The sequence below is a fragment of the Dromaius novaehollandiae genome, chromosome 1, assembly GCF_036370855.1.
Source record: "Dromaius novaehollandiae isolate bDroNov1 chromosome 1, bDroNov1.hap1, whole genome shotgun sequence".
In the NCBI taxonomy this organism is placed as follows: Eukaryota; Metazoa; Chordata; class Aves; order Casuariiformes; family Dromaiidae; genus Dromaius; species Dromaius novaehollandiae.
The window spans coordinates 163248108-163264519 of record NC_088098.1 but is presented as its reverse complement, the minus strand read 5'-3'; the positions used below and the strand labels follow the sequence as shown (position 1 = coordinate 163264519).

General features: G+C 45.5%; 1 protein-coding gene across 2 annotated transcripts in view; it reads left to right on the top strand.

The window, feature by feature from the left end:
- The window catches only part of CLDN10 (claudin 10), a 63239-nt gene that overhangs the window by 42749 nt on the left and 4078 nt on the right, over positions 1-16412 (top strand). The window contains exons 1-3 of one of the 2 annotated variants that reach the window (XM_026119424.2): positions 1680-2008; positions 9662-9823; positions 9990-10071. In XM_026119424.2, the coding sequence (XP_025975209.1) occupies positions 1789-2008; positions 9662-9823; positions 9990-10071 (464 nt within the window). In that variant the 5' untranslated portion in view covers positions 1680-1788. Of the gene's footprint in view, positions 1-1679; positions 2009-9661; positions 9824-9989; positions 10072-16412 lie in introns of those variants that run through there. The other variant, XM_026119425.2, reaches the window with a different exon arrangement.

Sequence of the window (16412 nt, the reverse complement as noted above, 5' to 3'; positions counted from 1 at the left end):
CCGTGCTGCACGTCATGGCTGGAGCTCAGCTCTGCTGCTAAAATCCTGCCAGTTCCCTAGCCCACGTCGTCTACCGCCCCCGGGAAGCTGCCATGCTCGTCAGAAACTCCTCTTCCTTGTCTCCTCCAGGGCTCAGGCTCAGACCTTCATGTCCCTGCACTGGCTCAGTGCCCTGGTCATTAGTTTGGCAGCGCACTGAAAATTGCTGATTGGCATTGGCCAAAATTTGCCCAGATCCCAGGCCCTGGATTCAACAAGCTTTATGCAACGCCAGGCAGTTTTACCACCAAAAGAGGAGGTGGGCTCCCCACACCGAGAAAACATGATAACCCAGACTTGGGCTCAAGTCTCCTACCCAGGCTGGATTAAATCCCCAGCTGAGAGCTGCTTGGATTGACCTAGCTTTCCACTGCTGAAAGATTTTTCCCTCCGGAAAACAGGAAGAGAGGAGAGGAGAGGAGAGGAGAGGAGAGGAGAGGAGAGGAGAGGAGAGGAGAGGAGAGGAGAGGAGAGGAGAGGAGAGGAGAGGGCAAAGACAGGCAGGGAGACACTACAGCAGTAATTGCAGCCACAGATCCCATTTTATCCCTCCGACAGCTCACGCCCCCCCCGAGCTGACACATGTCCAAGTGTACACCTTGCTGGTTTTCTTTTTCCTTTGAACAGCCACATAGTGATAAGGTGATTGCATCCGGGTTTGTTTCCACATGGTAACACCACAGAGCATTCATCATACAAGAATGATGTAAATGTGGCTTTCTTGTCCTCCAGTGATTGCCCGGCTGGCAAAAAAAAGTTTAGAAAGTGTAACAATAGTTTTGAAGCAAGTAGGAGGAAAGTAAAGACAGGCAGTGTACTTTCCACATCAGTGCCAAATATGCTACTGAAGTGGAAAGCAAATAGCTCTTAACGAGAGAAGCCATAATACATAACCATGCTCCTGCAAACTGCAGGCTCAAACGCCAAGACGTTAAGACAAGTAGGAAATCCCAGGTTCATCGCCTACCATCAGAAAGCTACAGAACTGTTAAAAGCTGCATTGTCTGAGGCCAGCTAATAACAGATCAGTTGAAGTGTGGAGGATTAAAAAACCTTTCCACATCTGCAAAAACCTCAGCCTCTACCCCATTCAATGCGGTCGACAGACCTGTGTTTTGCAAGTGTTGCTCCAAACCATGGTAGTTTGAACTGCGCCCTGGCAAGGCTGTCTCTTGGGACCGGGGGGCATGGATGTGACATGTAGGACAAGACATGCTAAAGCATGACACAGGCGAAGCGCCCAGCACAAAGCATGCCCGTACTGCCGGAGCAGGTGAGCAGGGCTCGCGGAAGGGTTAAAACTCCCCGTCGGGATTCACGACCAGGGAGAAAATGTGGAGAACACACCTGCCGGCACCCTCTCCCCCTCCCTGCAGCTCCTGCCGTCAGAGGGAGGAGAAACCGCATTACAGGTCGTATTGGCGGGGAGGGCTTGTGTTCCCCCCCCCCCCTTTTTTCCTGGCCTTTTTTCCATCGTTACCCAAGGATAATCCCAGCTCGGGGCTCTCCCGCCCCGCCGCGGGGGGCTGCGGGGCCGGCCGAGGTTCCGCCCCGTCGGGCGGGCCGGGCCGGGCCGGGCCGGGCCGGGGGGCCGGGCCGGGAGCGCCCGCGCTGATTGGGCCGGCGGCCGCCGCCGCCGCCGGGTCGGGACCGGACGGGCCGGGCCGGGACGCAGCGGGCCGGACCGGGCCGCGCCGCGCCGCTCGTGGGGCTGCTGCCGCCGCCGCCGCGGCGCTGCCTGCCGGCCCCATGGCGAACACGTCGGCGGAGATCATCGCCTTCCTGCTGAGCATCTCGGGCTGGGTGCTGGAGTCCTCCACGCTGCCCACCGACTACTGGAAGGTGTCCTCCATCGACGGCACGGTCATCACCACCGCCACCTTCTGGGCCAACCTCTGGAAGACCTGCGTGACCGACTCCACCGGCGTCTCCAACTGCAAGGACTTCCCCTCCATGCTGGCGCTGGACGGTCAGCTCCCCCCCCACACCCCCCCGCCGTCCGTCGGTCTGTCCGGGGCAGCGGGGGGGCGCGGTGGGGGGTGCCCCGCGGCGGGGGGCTGGGGCGGGCCGCGCCGTCGGGGCGGGGGCGCCACCTCCGCGCCTCGGCTCGGCCCCGGCCCCCGCGGGGCGATGGGGGAGCGACCGGGGAGTCCCCAAAACAGGCGCATTGCGGTGCGTAAGGGCCCGTCTGCCCTTGTCCACTATCTCCTTTTTCTGTTGTTGTTTTTCATCAGAAGACTCAAATGTGGCCTTGACATGCGAAAGATTTAGGCTGATTTTTCCCCCCCCACACTTGTCGCGACTTTTCCCTGTGCCAGCCGTGCGACGGTTGGTGGTGGAGAACAAGCCTCTGTCTCAGTCTGTTTTTATTAGCGTTCCTTTTCTTTTCTTTTTCTTTTTTTCTGAGTGGTTATTAACTCTGAGGTAATTGCCTTGCTGATAAATGGCTGTGTAAAAGCTTGCGACGGGCAGGTATGCGCGAGTGATGCATAGCGGGGCTGGGTTTTGCAGCGATGCGGTTTGGAAGCAAAACTTCGAATTTTATTAGGGTGCCTGAAATCCCAGGCTGCATAGCTGCTGCGTTTCTTTCCTCGCTAGGAGAAAAACATTTTTACTCTTCAAGGAAATCCTAGTGGGAAACTGAGTCACTGCGAGGAATCGTTGAACTCTCCGTTGATAAATCCGTGCCAATTAGGGCTGTGGTAGAAGCAGTGAAAGTGTGGACGGCATCGGTTTATAGCCACAGGAGTGACTGTAAGGAAAAGAAGGAAACATTTTGAAAATGACAGCACCTTTTGCAAATTTCTATGAGCAAAACCAAATAACCGACACAATTTGCCGGTGGCTTTGGTACTCTGAAAAGAAGTCAGCTCTACCATGCGTGGTCTCGCCAGGCACCCCTTGGAGCTGGGCGCTGAGGCGAGCGGCTTTGGGTGCGAAAGGTGTGTTTGCAAGCAAAAGAAAGCCTGGCAGTCGAATCACTGCCAAGGAGTAAGATTAAAGATCCCAAAGCAAGGGGATGTGGGCCACCCATAACGTTGCTGTGTTATAGGATATTTCCACTGGATGGGGACGAGCCTTTCCCCAAGGCTCTTTTGACCCAGCCCCATGGTGCCAGACTGGTGTCCTGTCGTGGTTTCCCATCGGCCGGGTCCTCCAAAGCAGCTGCCTGACCTCCGCTGGCGCCAGCAGCCCTGGGACACGCTGTAGCGGCCCCGAAACGCCGTGCCTCGGCTTCGGTAGGGGCTGTGATCATCTGCGTGCAGGCAGGTACAGAGCGATCACCGGCGGCTGCCGCTGCGTGACCTGCCAGAGGCACCGGACCTATTGTTTAGCTGTACTTTCAGTTCGAGATTAATCTGTTTTTAGAACACGAAAAATAAAGCTAAAAACCAAGCTCACAGAATGAGGGACGTTTAAAAGTCCAGAGGGAGGAGGAGAAAGAACAGCAAAGTCCCCATCGCCCCCTTCCTCCAGACTTAAACCTACAAAGCCTTTTCTATCAGGTGACACATTCCACCTCTCCCAGAAATGAGTTTCGGCAGTAGCTGTTGCCCAGTGAAACACCTGTCACAGAGCAGGAACTCGTTTTTGACAGAAACGACTCTGAACGGCCCATCTGAAAGTGCCTCGTGCCATCCTTGTGGCCGGGCTGTTTAACAGCAGTGGAGGGAGGTTTGGCATCGGCGTTTCTTGGTAGGATCTCTAAGTGTTGTGGGGCCAGATCCTGGTACCCGACCACAATCCAAATAAAAGGTGGGTGGGATAGAGGACAGTGTCGCTGCGGAGGAGCGGCTACCTCAGGCAGAGGTGCTTGCAGCAGCTAGCCTAACCCCAGTTCCCCCTCGACGCAGCTACGGCATCTCCTGTCAACCTGTTAGCTGCCGGCAGTGGGTGTGTGTCCCCCCTCTTTGCCCTAACCCTTCCCCGGTGCAGGAGCATACCTTTGAGTTGCAATGCGTCACACGTAGCTCAGGAGAATTTGGGTATCAGCATGCAGCTGAATCATCCCTTGGCCCCTGTGTAGCCTCTCTCCTTCCTCCTCTTCCTCCTTGCACAAGACTTACTTTGCTGAGTTTAATTTTGTTTTCTGTGATGAGGAACACGGGAACTTCTTCACTACACCCTCAGATTGGGGCTTCACAAGAAGTGAAAGAGGACAGATGTGGCTTCCTGTTCCCTCTGCAGTTTTTGTGAGCAGGAACCATAAGCCCCATTGGGATAAGTGTAGGGAAAACAGGCTGCATTCTTTGAAATGGTAGGGCAAGCTGGGGAAATAAATTATAACTTGTTTTGTTCTTCTGGGGTAGCTCCACTCCTTCCTCCCCTGGCTGGTGAGCATTTCCCTAGCAAAGCAGTTCCTTTTCTAAGGCGGTATTTATTTGTTGTATTGGAAAGCTCTGAGTTTTGCTGAAAATGGTGTCAGGAGCGACTGCTCCAGTCCATGATAGAATCACCAGTCAAAGCCAGGGGGTAAAATATCAGAGTATCACCATGCCCATGCCAGGGCACCCCAGGAGAAGTCTGTCCTTTTGGAGTGCCCACATAAGTGTTTGAGTTCAGGTGAGGAGCGATCAGGAGAGTGAAGCGCATCTCCAGAGCGTTGCCTCAGGGAGTGGTCTTGGGCTGTGCAACTGGATCCCTCTGAGATAAACTGCTATAAATGATAAGTTCTGAGTTAGACCGGGTGTTGCGATCGGGGCGCTAACAGGCTTTTGGGCCATCACACCGTCCTAGTGGCTGTCAGAGGAAAAATTGCGTATGATGCCCTCCCACTTTGGTGCATTTCTGCACCGTAAGTCTGTGTGGCCAATCCTAACGGGAGGCTCAATCTCACATTTTGTATACAAGCAAAAATCTCCTTGCTGTCGGTGGCACATTTCAGGTTTACTTTAGCACACTAGTGGTTATAGGTGGCAACTGAGCCATGAAACTGCCTCCCCAAAACCGGCCCTATCAGTTACAGCATTTCCTACAGGGGATCAAGTGACCTTTTGAAAGAACGTAGCTGAACGAAAATTTACCTATGAGATAAAAGAGGGTATTAGTGCTTAGGAAAACATACAAAAGTGCAAATGCTCTGGGTGTGTACTTTTAGGAAGAATCTGCGCTGTATCTGTAAGGCAACCTCTTATACTGCACATGATGCAGACTCCAAGATGCCATTGGAGGTTTTTATTATGACAGCGGCAATCCCCACAGCAGTGTGCATTTCTTTCTGTGTATCATACAGTGTGGATATATGAATTCCTCCTGACTCTTTGGCTCACACGAGAGAAGCGAGGCAAGAAAGGTGATAACCCAACAAGATTAATTTGAATGCAAGACAAAACACATTTGTTAAAAAAAAAAAAACACGAGATAGTTTTCTCTTGGAATGCTGCTGAACATGACTTTGTGAGTAATGCGTGCTTGTCTGTTTAAAACATAGGGCTTTCTGTCGCTTTGGCTGTTCATTTGCGTAGTCAGAGAATCACAGAGTCACAGAATGGTTGAAGGTAGAAGGGCCCTCTGGAGATCATCTAGTCCAACCCCCCTGCTCAAGCAGGGCCACCTAGAGCACGTTGCCCAGGACCCTGTCCAGATGGCTTCTAAGTATCTCCAAGGAAGAAGACTCCACAACCTCTCTGGGCAACCTGTTCCACTGTTCAGTTCCCCTCACAGTAGAGAAGTTTTTCCTCAATGTGTACAAGTGTACATGGTCAGCTTCTGACAGACATTGATGCAAATATATGTGATAAATATTTGGAAGGGGGGCAGTCTTTGGTCTTTTGTTGAAGAGCTTGAAGAAATAGGCAACTCCTCCTTAATCTTCTCTCCATTATAAATCTTACAATGCAATGTTCTTATTTTCTAGGAAGCAAAGAAAAGGTTTAAATTACTGGTACAGCCAAACGCTGTTCAACAGTCACTTTTAACCCAGGTCCAAGCAAAAGGAGGCTAGATTTGGTGAAAATGTTGATTTCACACATTTATGCTTGTTAATACTTCAGTCAGCCTAGTAGATCTCACAGAGTCATCTGTTCTTCCTCATTACTGGTGTAGATTGCCAGTTTTTCTTAAATTTTGTTTTAAAAATACATGCCAGTTGGATAATCACTATGGTGAACTGAAACAAGTCAGAGTCTGGCTTGGCCTACCGAATTTGGTAAAATATTTAGTGAGGAAGGTTATTCATTCAGCAGAGCTGAGCAACACTCTAAGTCATGCTATTTATAATTGAAAATGATTTGTGGGTGAGTGAGTTAATTATTTCTTGTTGCCTCACTACCCTCCGCCTATTTTGTGCCTATGTATTGACCTTCAGTAACAATTGAATTTCAGCCATGTTGTTTCTAGTATATGCTAGTTATTTTGGTTGGGGTGAATATTTACTGTTTCTCCTCGGAGGTTCAGACATAAATAAAAGTTTAGAGGACCTCTAGGTAAATGTGTTCATGGTTCAGCACCTTAATGTGTCACTTAGCTACTAACAGTGTCCATAAATTGGACCTGTCAAAAATAATAGCTTCTTTGCCACTTTTCACCTCCTGCTTTACCTAAATGTGCTACAAGAGATACATTTACACACCAGAAAAGGAAGTAAAAGTGAACTTTTGCATGCTTTCTATAGCTAAAATTAACAACGCAAGACTGCTTTCTTCAGACTTGTATCCTATAAACCAAGAGCCACACTTTGAAATCTCATTAAAGCCCTTCTCCTACTGACATCCCTTGAGTTTTGCCCGAGTTAAAAAAAAGAGTAAGAATACAGGATAAGGATCTGATTGAAAAACAGAAGTGTGCCTGTCATTAGAATTTGAACCTCACTAATTTGTTTGTACTTTGCTGTTAAGGAAATTTACTCTGTGCAGTTTGATTAGAAGGGGAGTTATCTCACCTGATTTCGGATAACCGCAGTAGAGCTGTTTGCTGTGAATCGCCCTAGGCTCTAAAATTAAGTACAATTCGTCTGCTCTATTGTAGGCAGTTATATTAGGATACGGTGAATAACGCCTTAAAAATGCTTGGTTTTCTCAATTGATTATACAGCATCGTTTGGTCCAGTGAATACCAGAAATGAAGAAGTTTTCTATAGTATAGGACTGCATGCTGTACAGAATAGTTTACTCTTAAGCATACCCATGCTTTTTGTGTTCTTGGAGATCCCAAGCAAAAATCAGGATAGCAGAAGTAGGACCCAGGCAGAGCTTAGGCAGACAGCAATCTTAGATTTGGTTCTGTAAGTCTTTGATCTGTAGTTCTTTTGTTGGATTTTCCTCCAACGTTTTCAGAGGTGGCCCCTGTACTACGGGATACGGCGGTGCTTCGCCGTTCTTTGAGCAGTGCTTGCGGTGAAGGCGACTCCGTTAGAATGCCGTGGGACAATGTAGGGGATTCTGATTGCACGTTTAGGGGTTTGAGAGGAACCTGGGCAGATGAACACTTCTCATGGTTGCTGACATAGGACTGATGGCCCTCAGCAGGGAGAGGAGATGGAGAAAACCAGAATCAGCAACTGTTTCTTAACCAAGCCGTGCTGCCAAGAAAGCAGGCGAGAGGGCCGTCGGCTCCAGTATTGGAATGCATTACTTCTTAAGTAATTTGAAAAGATTTTAAGGAACAGGAACATGACAATAAACTTTTATCCTAGGAGCAGTTACGTCCTGTGTTTTCTGACAACTGCTAAGGGAACGTAAGGGCCATACTTGTCAAAATATTCTGCATTAACATATTAGTACGTATACGCAGCACAATAGAAACCCAGAAACCAAAGGTGAAAGTTGATTTGCATTCAAATAGCAGGATGGTTTTCCAGTTCAAAGTTTAAACAGGGTAATAATGCTGAAGCAACACTATAGCAAGGAAAAATGTATTTGAGGTGGGTTTCCATAAGAACTGAAGGTGTCTTCTTTACCCTCTTTCAAAATACGTATTTACAAATGGTGATATATTATTGCATATAAACAAGAAGAGCTATTACACCTGATTTTAGATATCTGAAAGTTAGATGTGTAGCGATACCCAAGTCTGAACTTGTCAGCCTATACTTCATGTATCATCAATGGAGAAAAAGAGGTTCCTCCAGAGGGCAGCTCATCCACCTACCACAGGTGTCTACTTTAGTAGTTCAGACTTAACATATCTAATTATAATGCTAGACATCTAAGCTGGCACAAATGACTCTCTTTCTTGTATTCCAATATTAGAGTCCTATGGCAGTTACAGTTATTTCATTGAATGTTGTATTTCTTTAGTAGATGGGTTAGTATGCTGGAAATGAAAGATGTCTATGTGAGTGCAGATGGATGATAGATAAATGCCAGTAGGCTGCATTCGAAGACACGCAGTGTAGCACCTGAATTCTGTAGGACTGATAAAACATGATGTGATGTGCTAAGAATTGCTGCTTGTGTGCTGGAAATCAATGCTATGTTAAAGCACTCTGTTCAAACATAAGGGTGGTCATCCTGGGTCAGACCAGAGCTCATCTGTCTCCAGCAGTGGTCAAACGGGATGCACAGTAAAGAGTGCAGCAGCAGACCAAGCTTTGAGATAGTTTTTCCCAGGGTCCACTCATGTGCAGCTCAGGGAATCCCCAGCCAGATGTGAATTGCTCTTTAATTAATTTATCCAGTCTCTTCTTGAACCTGTGTAAGCTTGTAGTATCTACGAGGTCCTGTGGCAAGGAGTTCCCCAGCTTAACTATGTGCTGTACGAACAACCACGCCTTTGTTTTCTATCTGCTGCCTTCTGTTTTCATTTGGTGTCCCCTTGTTCCTGTTTTAGTATATTAATTAACACCTTTTTTAAGGTCTTTTATACATTTTGTTTGTTTATTTGGTATCTGTAATGTGTACTGGGAAGTGGTCAATGAAGCACTTGATGTTTCCACCCACTGGAGATCGAAGAGAAAAGAATGAAAACACTAATGGAAGTACATTTTCATTTTAAATGACATGTAACAGGTTATGGAGAAAAACTTCCTGGGGTGATTATTCAGCTTTGTGAGATTGCAGTGTTCCACACAAAACCAGGGATGTGTGGTGACCGCAGAGTTTTTATTACAAAGAGCTCTCAGAAGGGAGAAGATAGCAAGCAATCAGTTATCCCAGGGCCTTACCCTGGGGGTCTTTGGAGTATCCTCAGCCAGCCCTGAAAAACTGTTTATGGTTGAAGCCAGCCTTTACTCATTTGTCTAGCTTTAAGCATGGCAGTAGTTTGAACTCAAAGGGTCAGTGACACTCCCAAGGTTGATCCCGTGTTTCACTTCCTTGCCAAGTGAGAGCCTGGGGGCTGACACAAGTAAAATCAGTGCCATGTTGGCCCAGACCATGTGCAGCTGCTCTGCAAGACCAAGCAGATGCCACCTGTTGCAGATACTGTGCCCGCTGCCACAGGGTTTTTTTAAGCTGGCCCTGAATGAAAGTGTGTTTGTCAGGAGCTGGGCTCCTGTGAGGATGCCCCGTGAATGGCAGATGGCACCTAGAAGAAAACATTTGGTGCTGAGGCAGCATTGCTCCATGAGAGGTCTAATTCTGTTTGCAATAATTAATGCCCAATGCCAGGTGGAGTGAAAGGAGCTGCAGTAAAATCCAGCATGGTCCCTGCTCTAACTTTGCGTTACACCTTGTGATTGCAGGTTACATTCAAGCCTGCAGAGGACTGATGATCTCTGCCGTCTGCCTGGGCCTCTTCGGTGCCATTTTTGGACTGGTTGGGATGAAGTGTACCAAAGTCGGAGGCTCCGATAGGACTAAAGGAAGAATAGCTTGTTTAGCTGGACTGATTTTCATACTTTCTGGTAAATATGACTTTATTTCTCTTAAGTTTATACATTTGAAGTCATATCAGAGCTGATTCTTTTCCTCAGAAATCCATGCATGATACTGCATGATTTCAGTGGCTTCAGGGTCAGGCCCAAAGCTCTTCTACTGATCCTGCTGAAGGGTTTGTCTTACGTTTTTCAGGATTGTGCTCTATGACCAGCTGTTCCCTGTACGCACACAAGATTACATCCGAGTTCTTTGATCCTACTTATGTTGCACAAAAGTAAGTACTTTTCTATTACCTATGAATCTTTCAAAGAAATAGATTTCAAGTTGCCTTCTGCACACCAGAAGCCATTTATACAGAAAGCAGATGATCCTACTGTTGGGCAAAAACAAAAAGTGGGCTGCAGTTTTGTTTAATCATATTTTCCAACTGTAGTAACCATGAGCTGGAATTTAATGAACAGATACATCTCGGTACAGTGCTTGGTTTGTAATCTTTGTGCCCAGGCATATCATGACTTTGTGGGATTCTGCAGCACTTGCCATAGAGCAACTCTGGTTATCTTGGTTAAGTTTATCTTTATGTCAGAGATGCAGAAAAAGGGGTTTCAGAAGACACTCATTAGGCAGATAATTTAATAGGAAGTGAAAAAATTGTTTCCTTATAAGCTTTGGATAGAAGACAGTTTTCATGAAGGTGCCGAGCATTGGACAAATCTTGAGTCCTCTGGAGGAGAGTTTTCTGCAAGTTCTGTGTTTCTTCTTTTTTTCTGACAGATTTTCAAATCCAGATGCCTAAAATTTGGATGGTAACTTTATCATAATCCATGATCATACCATCACTAATAGAAATGTTCAGGTTGCTTTGGCAATACATATGATTCAATTTTAGGGAGTATGTATTTACAGAATTGCAGGAGCCATATCTGAAATAATGAGCACCCCTTAAGACTCCTTTTACAATACTGGGCTGTGCGAGCCCAAAACACCAGCAATTCACAAACCAATGTTTGGATTTTTGATTCACATCTTAGCCACAAAGTTTGAAAATGTTGACCATAGGTTACAGCATCTTAGGTTTTCATGTATTGGTTTCTTTTGTAATGTAAACTTCCCTTTAAAGACGAGAATTTCAAAGCTTTCTTTGTAGTGTTTCCAGGATGTAACAAGCATTGGGTGCAAATTTCCCTGAGACCGCAGCTCTCAGAAGGGAACCCTGAGCCTTTTCCTTTCTTCTTGGTAAAAGCAAAATAGTTTGGCTGAATAAATAGCATTGATTGGATCTATGTCATAGGACTGACACTACTTCTCTTTTCTTGAAAACAAGTTAATATTAGTTTCCTTCATAAGTCTGCTATAGTTTCCGCTTGTTTTACACACTGAAAACAGGATCCAAAGGCCACCAAAAGAAACAGGGATATGTGCTACTGTGAAGAAAACGGAGACTGGCTATATAGCCAGAAGTTAATTATTCATCAGGCTCACTGTTAGTCGTGAGAAATGCCTTAGTTATTGCCAGAATCCCCTCTGCTATACTGTAGTCCTGCTCTGTTGTGAAAGAGCAGGCAGAACTTGCAGCAGAGTTTGCCTGTGAGCAAATGAGAAATCCAGTTTAAAATATTAAAATAAAGGTAGCAAAACATCCTCTGCAGAAGTCGCCTTTTTCCTGAATAACGAACAAAGCACAACTATGAGCACACATAATGGCCATGACAAAGATAAAGGCAGAGGGGAAAGCCAGAAGTTGTCATTTGAATTGTGCATGATGTAGCTGACGTAATGACCTTGTGTCAGATTAAGATAATGGTGGCATTTGACTGCTTTCTCTCTGAACCGGGGTAAAATATGCCAGGAAATTTATTTCGTGCTTTCTGCAAACTATATTTTGATATGTGACGCAGAAGCTGTGAATAATGCTTTTCTGGTATATCATGGAAATTTGACGTTGGCCATTAACCGAGAGAGGGTGCTGCTGTGGGATTCAGCCGTTCACCTTCTGCTGCATTTTTCTCTCCTGAAGTTCTTCTGGTGGTGTCAGAAAGGGGCCTAAGACACCGCCAGCTGACAACGAATGACACAAAATGTTTAGCATCGTTTCAGCTGTCAGAATTTCACTCCATTCTTCTGCATTTAGAAGGGGCACCTCAAACATGGACGGGTGCAGGAGGAATCTGAAATCTGCCCAAAGCTGTTGTCCAGGAGACTTCTGATGTGAATTTATATATTCAACTGAGGAATGACAGGCATCTCCAGAACACCCTAAAAACAACCTTACTTAAAAAGAAATGTTAGGCTGAGTTTTATGTTCTGATGCAATAGTTTACGTTAGCATTTTAAAACAACTTCAGAGAGTTGTTTGACTGTGTGTAATAACACCTGTAGAGTCTTCGAACAGCACTGGACACCTGGGGGGCTTGCAGCCAAGATGAGTTTCATTTTTCTTGAGCCACCTCTAATACAAGAAAAATCTGTGCTTCTCTCTCTTTTCCTGTCTTGCTAAAGTTGTTCCCAAAACTTCTGTTAGACAGTTATTTTGTTGCTTTGCTACTTTTAATAAAAACTTCTCTAATCTTTATCCTTTCTTCCCGTGCTACAGTTTGAGCTTTATAATCATGATTATTGTTACCAATAAATGGAGATAGTTTATCCAACTATTTATATTTATAAACTATCCAAATAGTTTATGGAGAGTTGTTTCTCTTCAACCTTCTCTTCTGTAAATTGATCACGCACAGTTCACACAGGCCTTCTTTCTCAGGTGTTTTATCATTTCTAACACTCATCTCTGTGCCTTTGTTTTGCTTTTTTCATGTAGTACTCAGATTTTGTTTTGGGCTGAGGGGCCTAAATGGGAAGGAGAAGCAAAGAATATTAGCTTACTTCTTTGCATTGTCCCACTGTCACATAGCTTTGAATCTGTTTTTCATTTTCCAAGAATCTTAAGAATTAGACATTGAAAATATGTATTTTCGTTGGGTAGTTGTGTTCATTCATTGAGAAGATATATGTTCTTTATATATGTTCTGGAGTTCATCCAGTCAGCTAATGAAGCTTCAACTAGTTTGCTTGAAAGTTTGCTTCACAGTCTTAATGTACGTAACAGCTGGGCTGTTTTTCTTCTATACTGGTATTAGACTTCCTTTGTTTCACTGAATTCTGCCTCCCTGGATTACAGTAAAAAACGTGCTGTTAGCCTCCTCAGTCAGTGGAAGGTGGCTTTCAGTTCACCACGGTTTAATTCCAGTCTTCGTAAGTCACCACCTTTAGCTTCTTCCTCAATGTCTCGTTCCCCTCTGAACGGCCATGAATTTCTGAGCAACCTTTAATCCGGTGGATTTCACTGATTGGGACCAGTGGCTATGCAGCCACAGGATTTGCAGGGTTGTTACCCAGTTCTTACAAAAAAACAAAATTGTAAGAACTGAAAACTGTTTCCTGGAAAAGTTTTCATGATAAAAATGGGAAAGAAAAAAAAACAAATATGGAAGTTTCTTCTAAAAAATATCCTATTTCCATTTTTTTCAGGAGCCACCAAAATATATGTTTTTGAATATGGTAACTTAGTGGATTTTGGATGGAAGCTTAGTGTTGGTATCTTAAATACTGAAAAACTGGATTAGATAAAATCCAGGGAGCCATACATGGGCTGATACACAGTTGAAAAATCAGAGAATTTCCTTATAAGCACTGATGTAAGTCAAAGAAGTCTTTATCTGTGCAAAGATATTGAGGAAAGGCCAAGGCTTGCTCTGCAACTCATTAACCTAGCAGGGTGGCAGTAACCTAAGAAGGGTCCATATATACAACCTGCTTATGCATGTTACAGTGTCAAAAGTTGGTTAAAATGTACAAAGAACCCCAGAAACAAAAACCAGACCTCATGTCTTCTGCTTCCCAACTAGTAGGCAACAGTCAGGCAACCCCTTTCTACCCCAGTTTAGTCTTGATTTATTTTCTGTACAACAGAAGAGCCTCCAAAGAGGAGAAGGCAATTGGTCTTCTTATATCTCTCACATTAGCCTCTGGCAAACCACGTTTTTAAACACCATTAGGCGGAAATATGAAAATGAGCTTGTGTTACCTGTTCTCCTGGCAAATGGTCTGGCAGCCGAATTGTTAGAGCCGCAGCCCTGCTGGGTCTTTGTCCAGCCGCGTCCTCCAGGAGCGCAGTGGTCTGTGCTGACATGTGGGAGCCTGGCCGTGCGCCGTGTGCCTTAGGTGTGCTCTGGCCGGACCTGTAGGGATGGAGGGATCCCCAGGCTTGGACTTTCCTCACACAGTTTTACATCTGAGCAAATCACCTTGCTCTGCCTTTACAGCTGGTTAAAAAAAGGCACTTGGAGAGTCAGATTCAGCACGAGTATTTTGGAAGTGTGCTTTGTGAGCAAGCGCTTATTGCTGTGTGTTGTCTATAACAGCATCCTAGGTGATGCACTCGCATGTAGACATCTACTTTTAATCAGATAAAGCCCAGTCCTCGAACAGATAAAAGGTTGTTTAGTCTAGTGAAAACTGTAGTGCATGGTTAGAAACAGGAGCGTGGGGGGAAGAAACAAAACTTCATGTGTTTGGCAGATTTTGAAGTCGAACAGGGGACTGTGTGCAGAGTTTCTCCAAGGTGGAAGGCAGCTGAGCCTTGTTGTTGTTGTTGTAAATGTTCTCAGCATTTTAATTTTGAAGTTGGGTGCCTAAATCCAACATCAGGTATATAGGGCATTTGGGGGCATCTGACTCCTTTTTTTTAGCAAGGGATGACAAATAAAAACTCCTCTGTTTAAAACAGTGTGACTAGACAATGGAAAAGCAGCCTGTCAGAGCACTACCAGGGCCATGGAGAGTCAGGTTCAAGCCCTCATCAAGCGTCCTAACTCTGAGCTCTAACATCTCCAACTCTTTTTGGCAATAAGTCACTGAGTCAGAAGCGACTTGTACCCAAGTCTTCCAACTTCTGGGCAAATAGCCTCATCACTGATAGTCTGTGTGTGTCTTTTTCTCCCACTGTGGCTTTTTAAAATGTCTGTGCTTTACCTCCGGGTCAAGGAATTAAATGCTGAAACCTTAAGAAAAAATGGAAAACTGATTTTGGGTTCTCCAGCAGCCTTCATCCTTTTGTGACCTATTACACAAGTCCCACTATCATTTTCTTGGTCTCTGAGCTCAGTGAGGATTTTTGAGTGTTTCCAGAGTGTCATCTGTGTACAAACAGCTTTCTGGTGGTTTTACTTATAAATTTTAATGAATATTAGATTAGGATCTGTTCACGTGGAAATGCTCAGAACTAGCTGACAAGTATGCAACCACAGCTTCTTTGTCGTTCAGAAAGGTTGTCAAGCAGAGGCTTTTGTTTGGACTACCTCACCAGAGCTCACAATAAACTCACTAACAAAGACTTAAATTAATAGCATATACACCACCACCATCTGAGTAGTAACAGCAACTGGATAGGGCATAGGGTCTGTATTTACCACGCAAGATCCTAACTGTGGGAAGGACCTGAAGGTTTTGCCCATGAGCAGCTGGAGTGGGGAGGATGGGACAGAACATGCCCAGGCTGTGCTAATAGTGAAGACAGACTCTGGGGACTACTGGGCCTGCAGCCTAAAGGTTGCATCCTAAAGGTGTTTTAAACAAGAATATCATCTTGGTTGAAGAGCTAAGGAGTGGAGGCGTATGGCAGCCACGGCTTTCCGCTTGTCTTGAAACTCTGCAACTCTGAATATAGGTGCTTGGATCTAGCAGAAGGAGGAAAAGGATCTCTTCCTTGTGTCTCCGATTTTCCTTCATTTACTGCCCGTGCTTTAAAAACTCAAATCTATGCTTGTCTGATGGATGCCTCTACAGCACGACCATTTCCTATCAGGGGACAAGAGGAAACACTGAGTCAAACCAAGCATTTTCTGGCCACAAACTGTGGCTGGTGGAGGGTCAGGTCCAGGCAGTGGAGGGGGCCATCGCTGGTAACCTGCAGTCATGACCCTGGGCTCGGAGCGAGGCTGTATCTGCCAGCCTCAATGCAGCAACAGCACTAGAGGCAGAAACTGATAGGCACATGCACGTGTGCATGCATACTCATGTCTAGCTGCATGTGTATATATATATATATATGTATATATGCATGTATTTATTTATATATACACACCCATGTATGTGCATATATGCATATACATACACACATATATACATATATATAGATACCTATTTTTTTATACACACACACACACACATATAAAAATAATGCTTGAAGTAGGCTGGATTGTGGATATGAAGAGACCATATCCACAATCCTGCAAACCAAAAGGGAGAAATAAGGAGAGTTGCAGGCAGCAGCTCTCATCACTAGCCTCAGTAGCCTTAGAGAAGAGCTCACTGAAAGCCATGGTCCACCCTGGGAGAGAGGGAGACACTGGGGAACAAATCTGCAGTGATTCGGGGCCAGAGCTGTGCACAGTACAAAGACCAAAGAATCCCATAACCGCTCAGTCAAACGACCTAGGAAGAGATCTGGAAAGAAAGGCAGTCCACTTGGCTCTGCAGGGACTCGAGCACTGAAGAACTGCACCAAAGGGACAAAAATTGCCTCTGGAGTAAAAGAAAAATAATGAAAAGAATGTGTCAGAA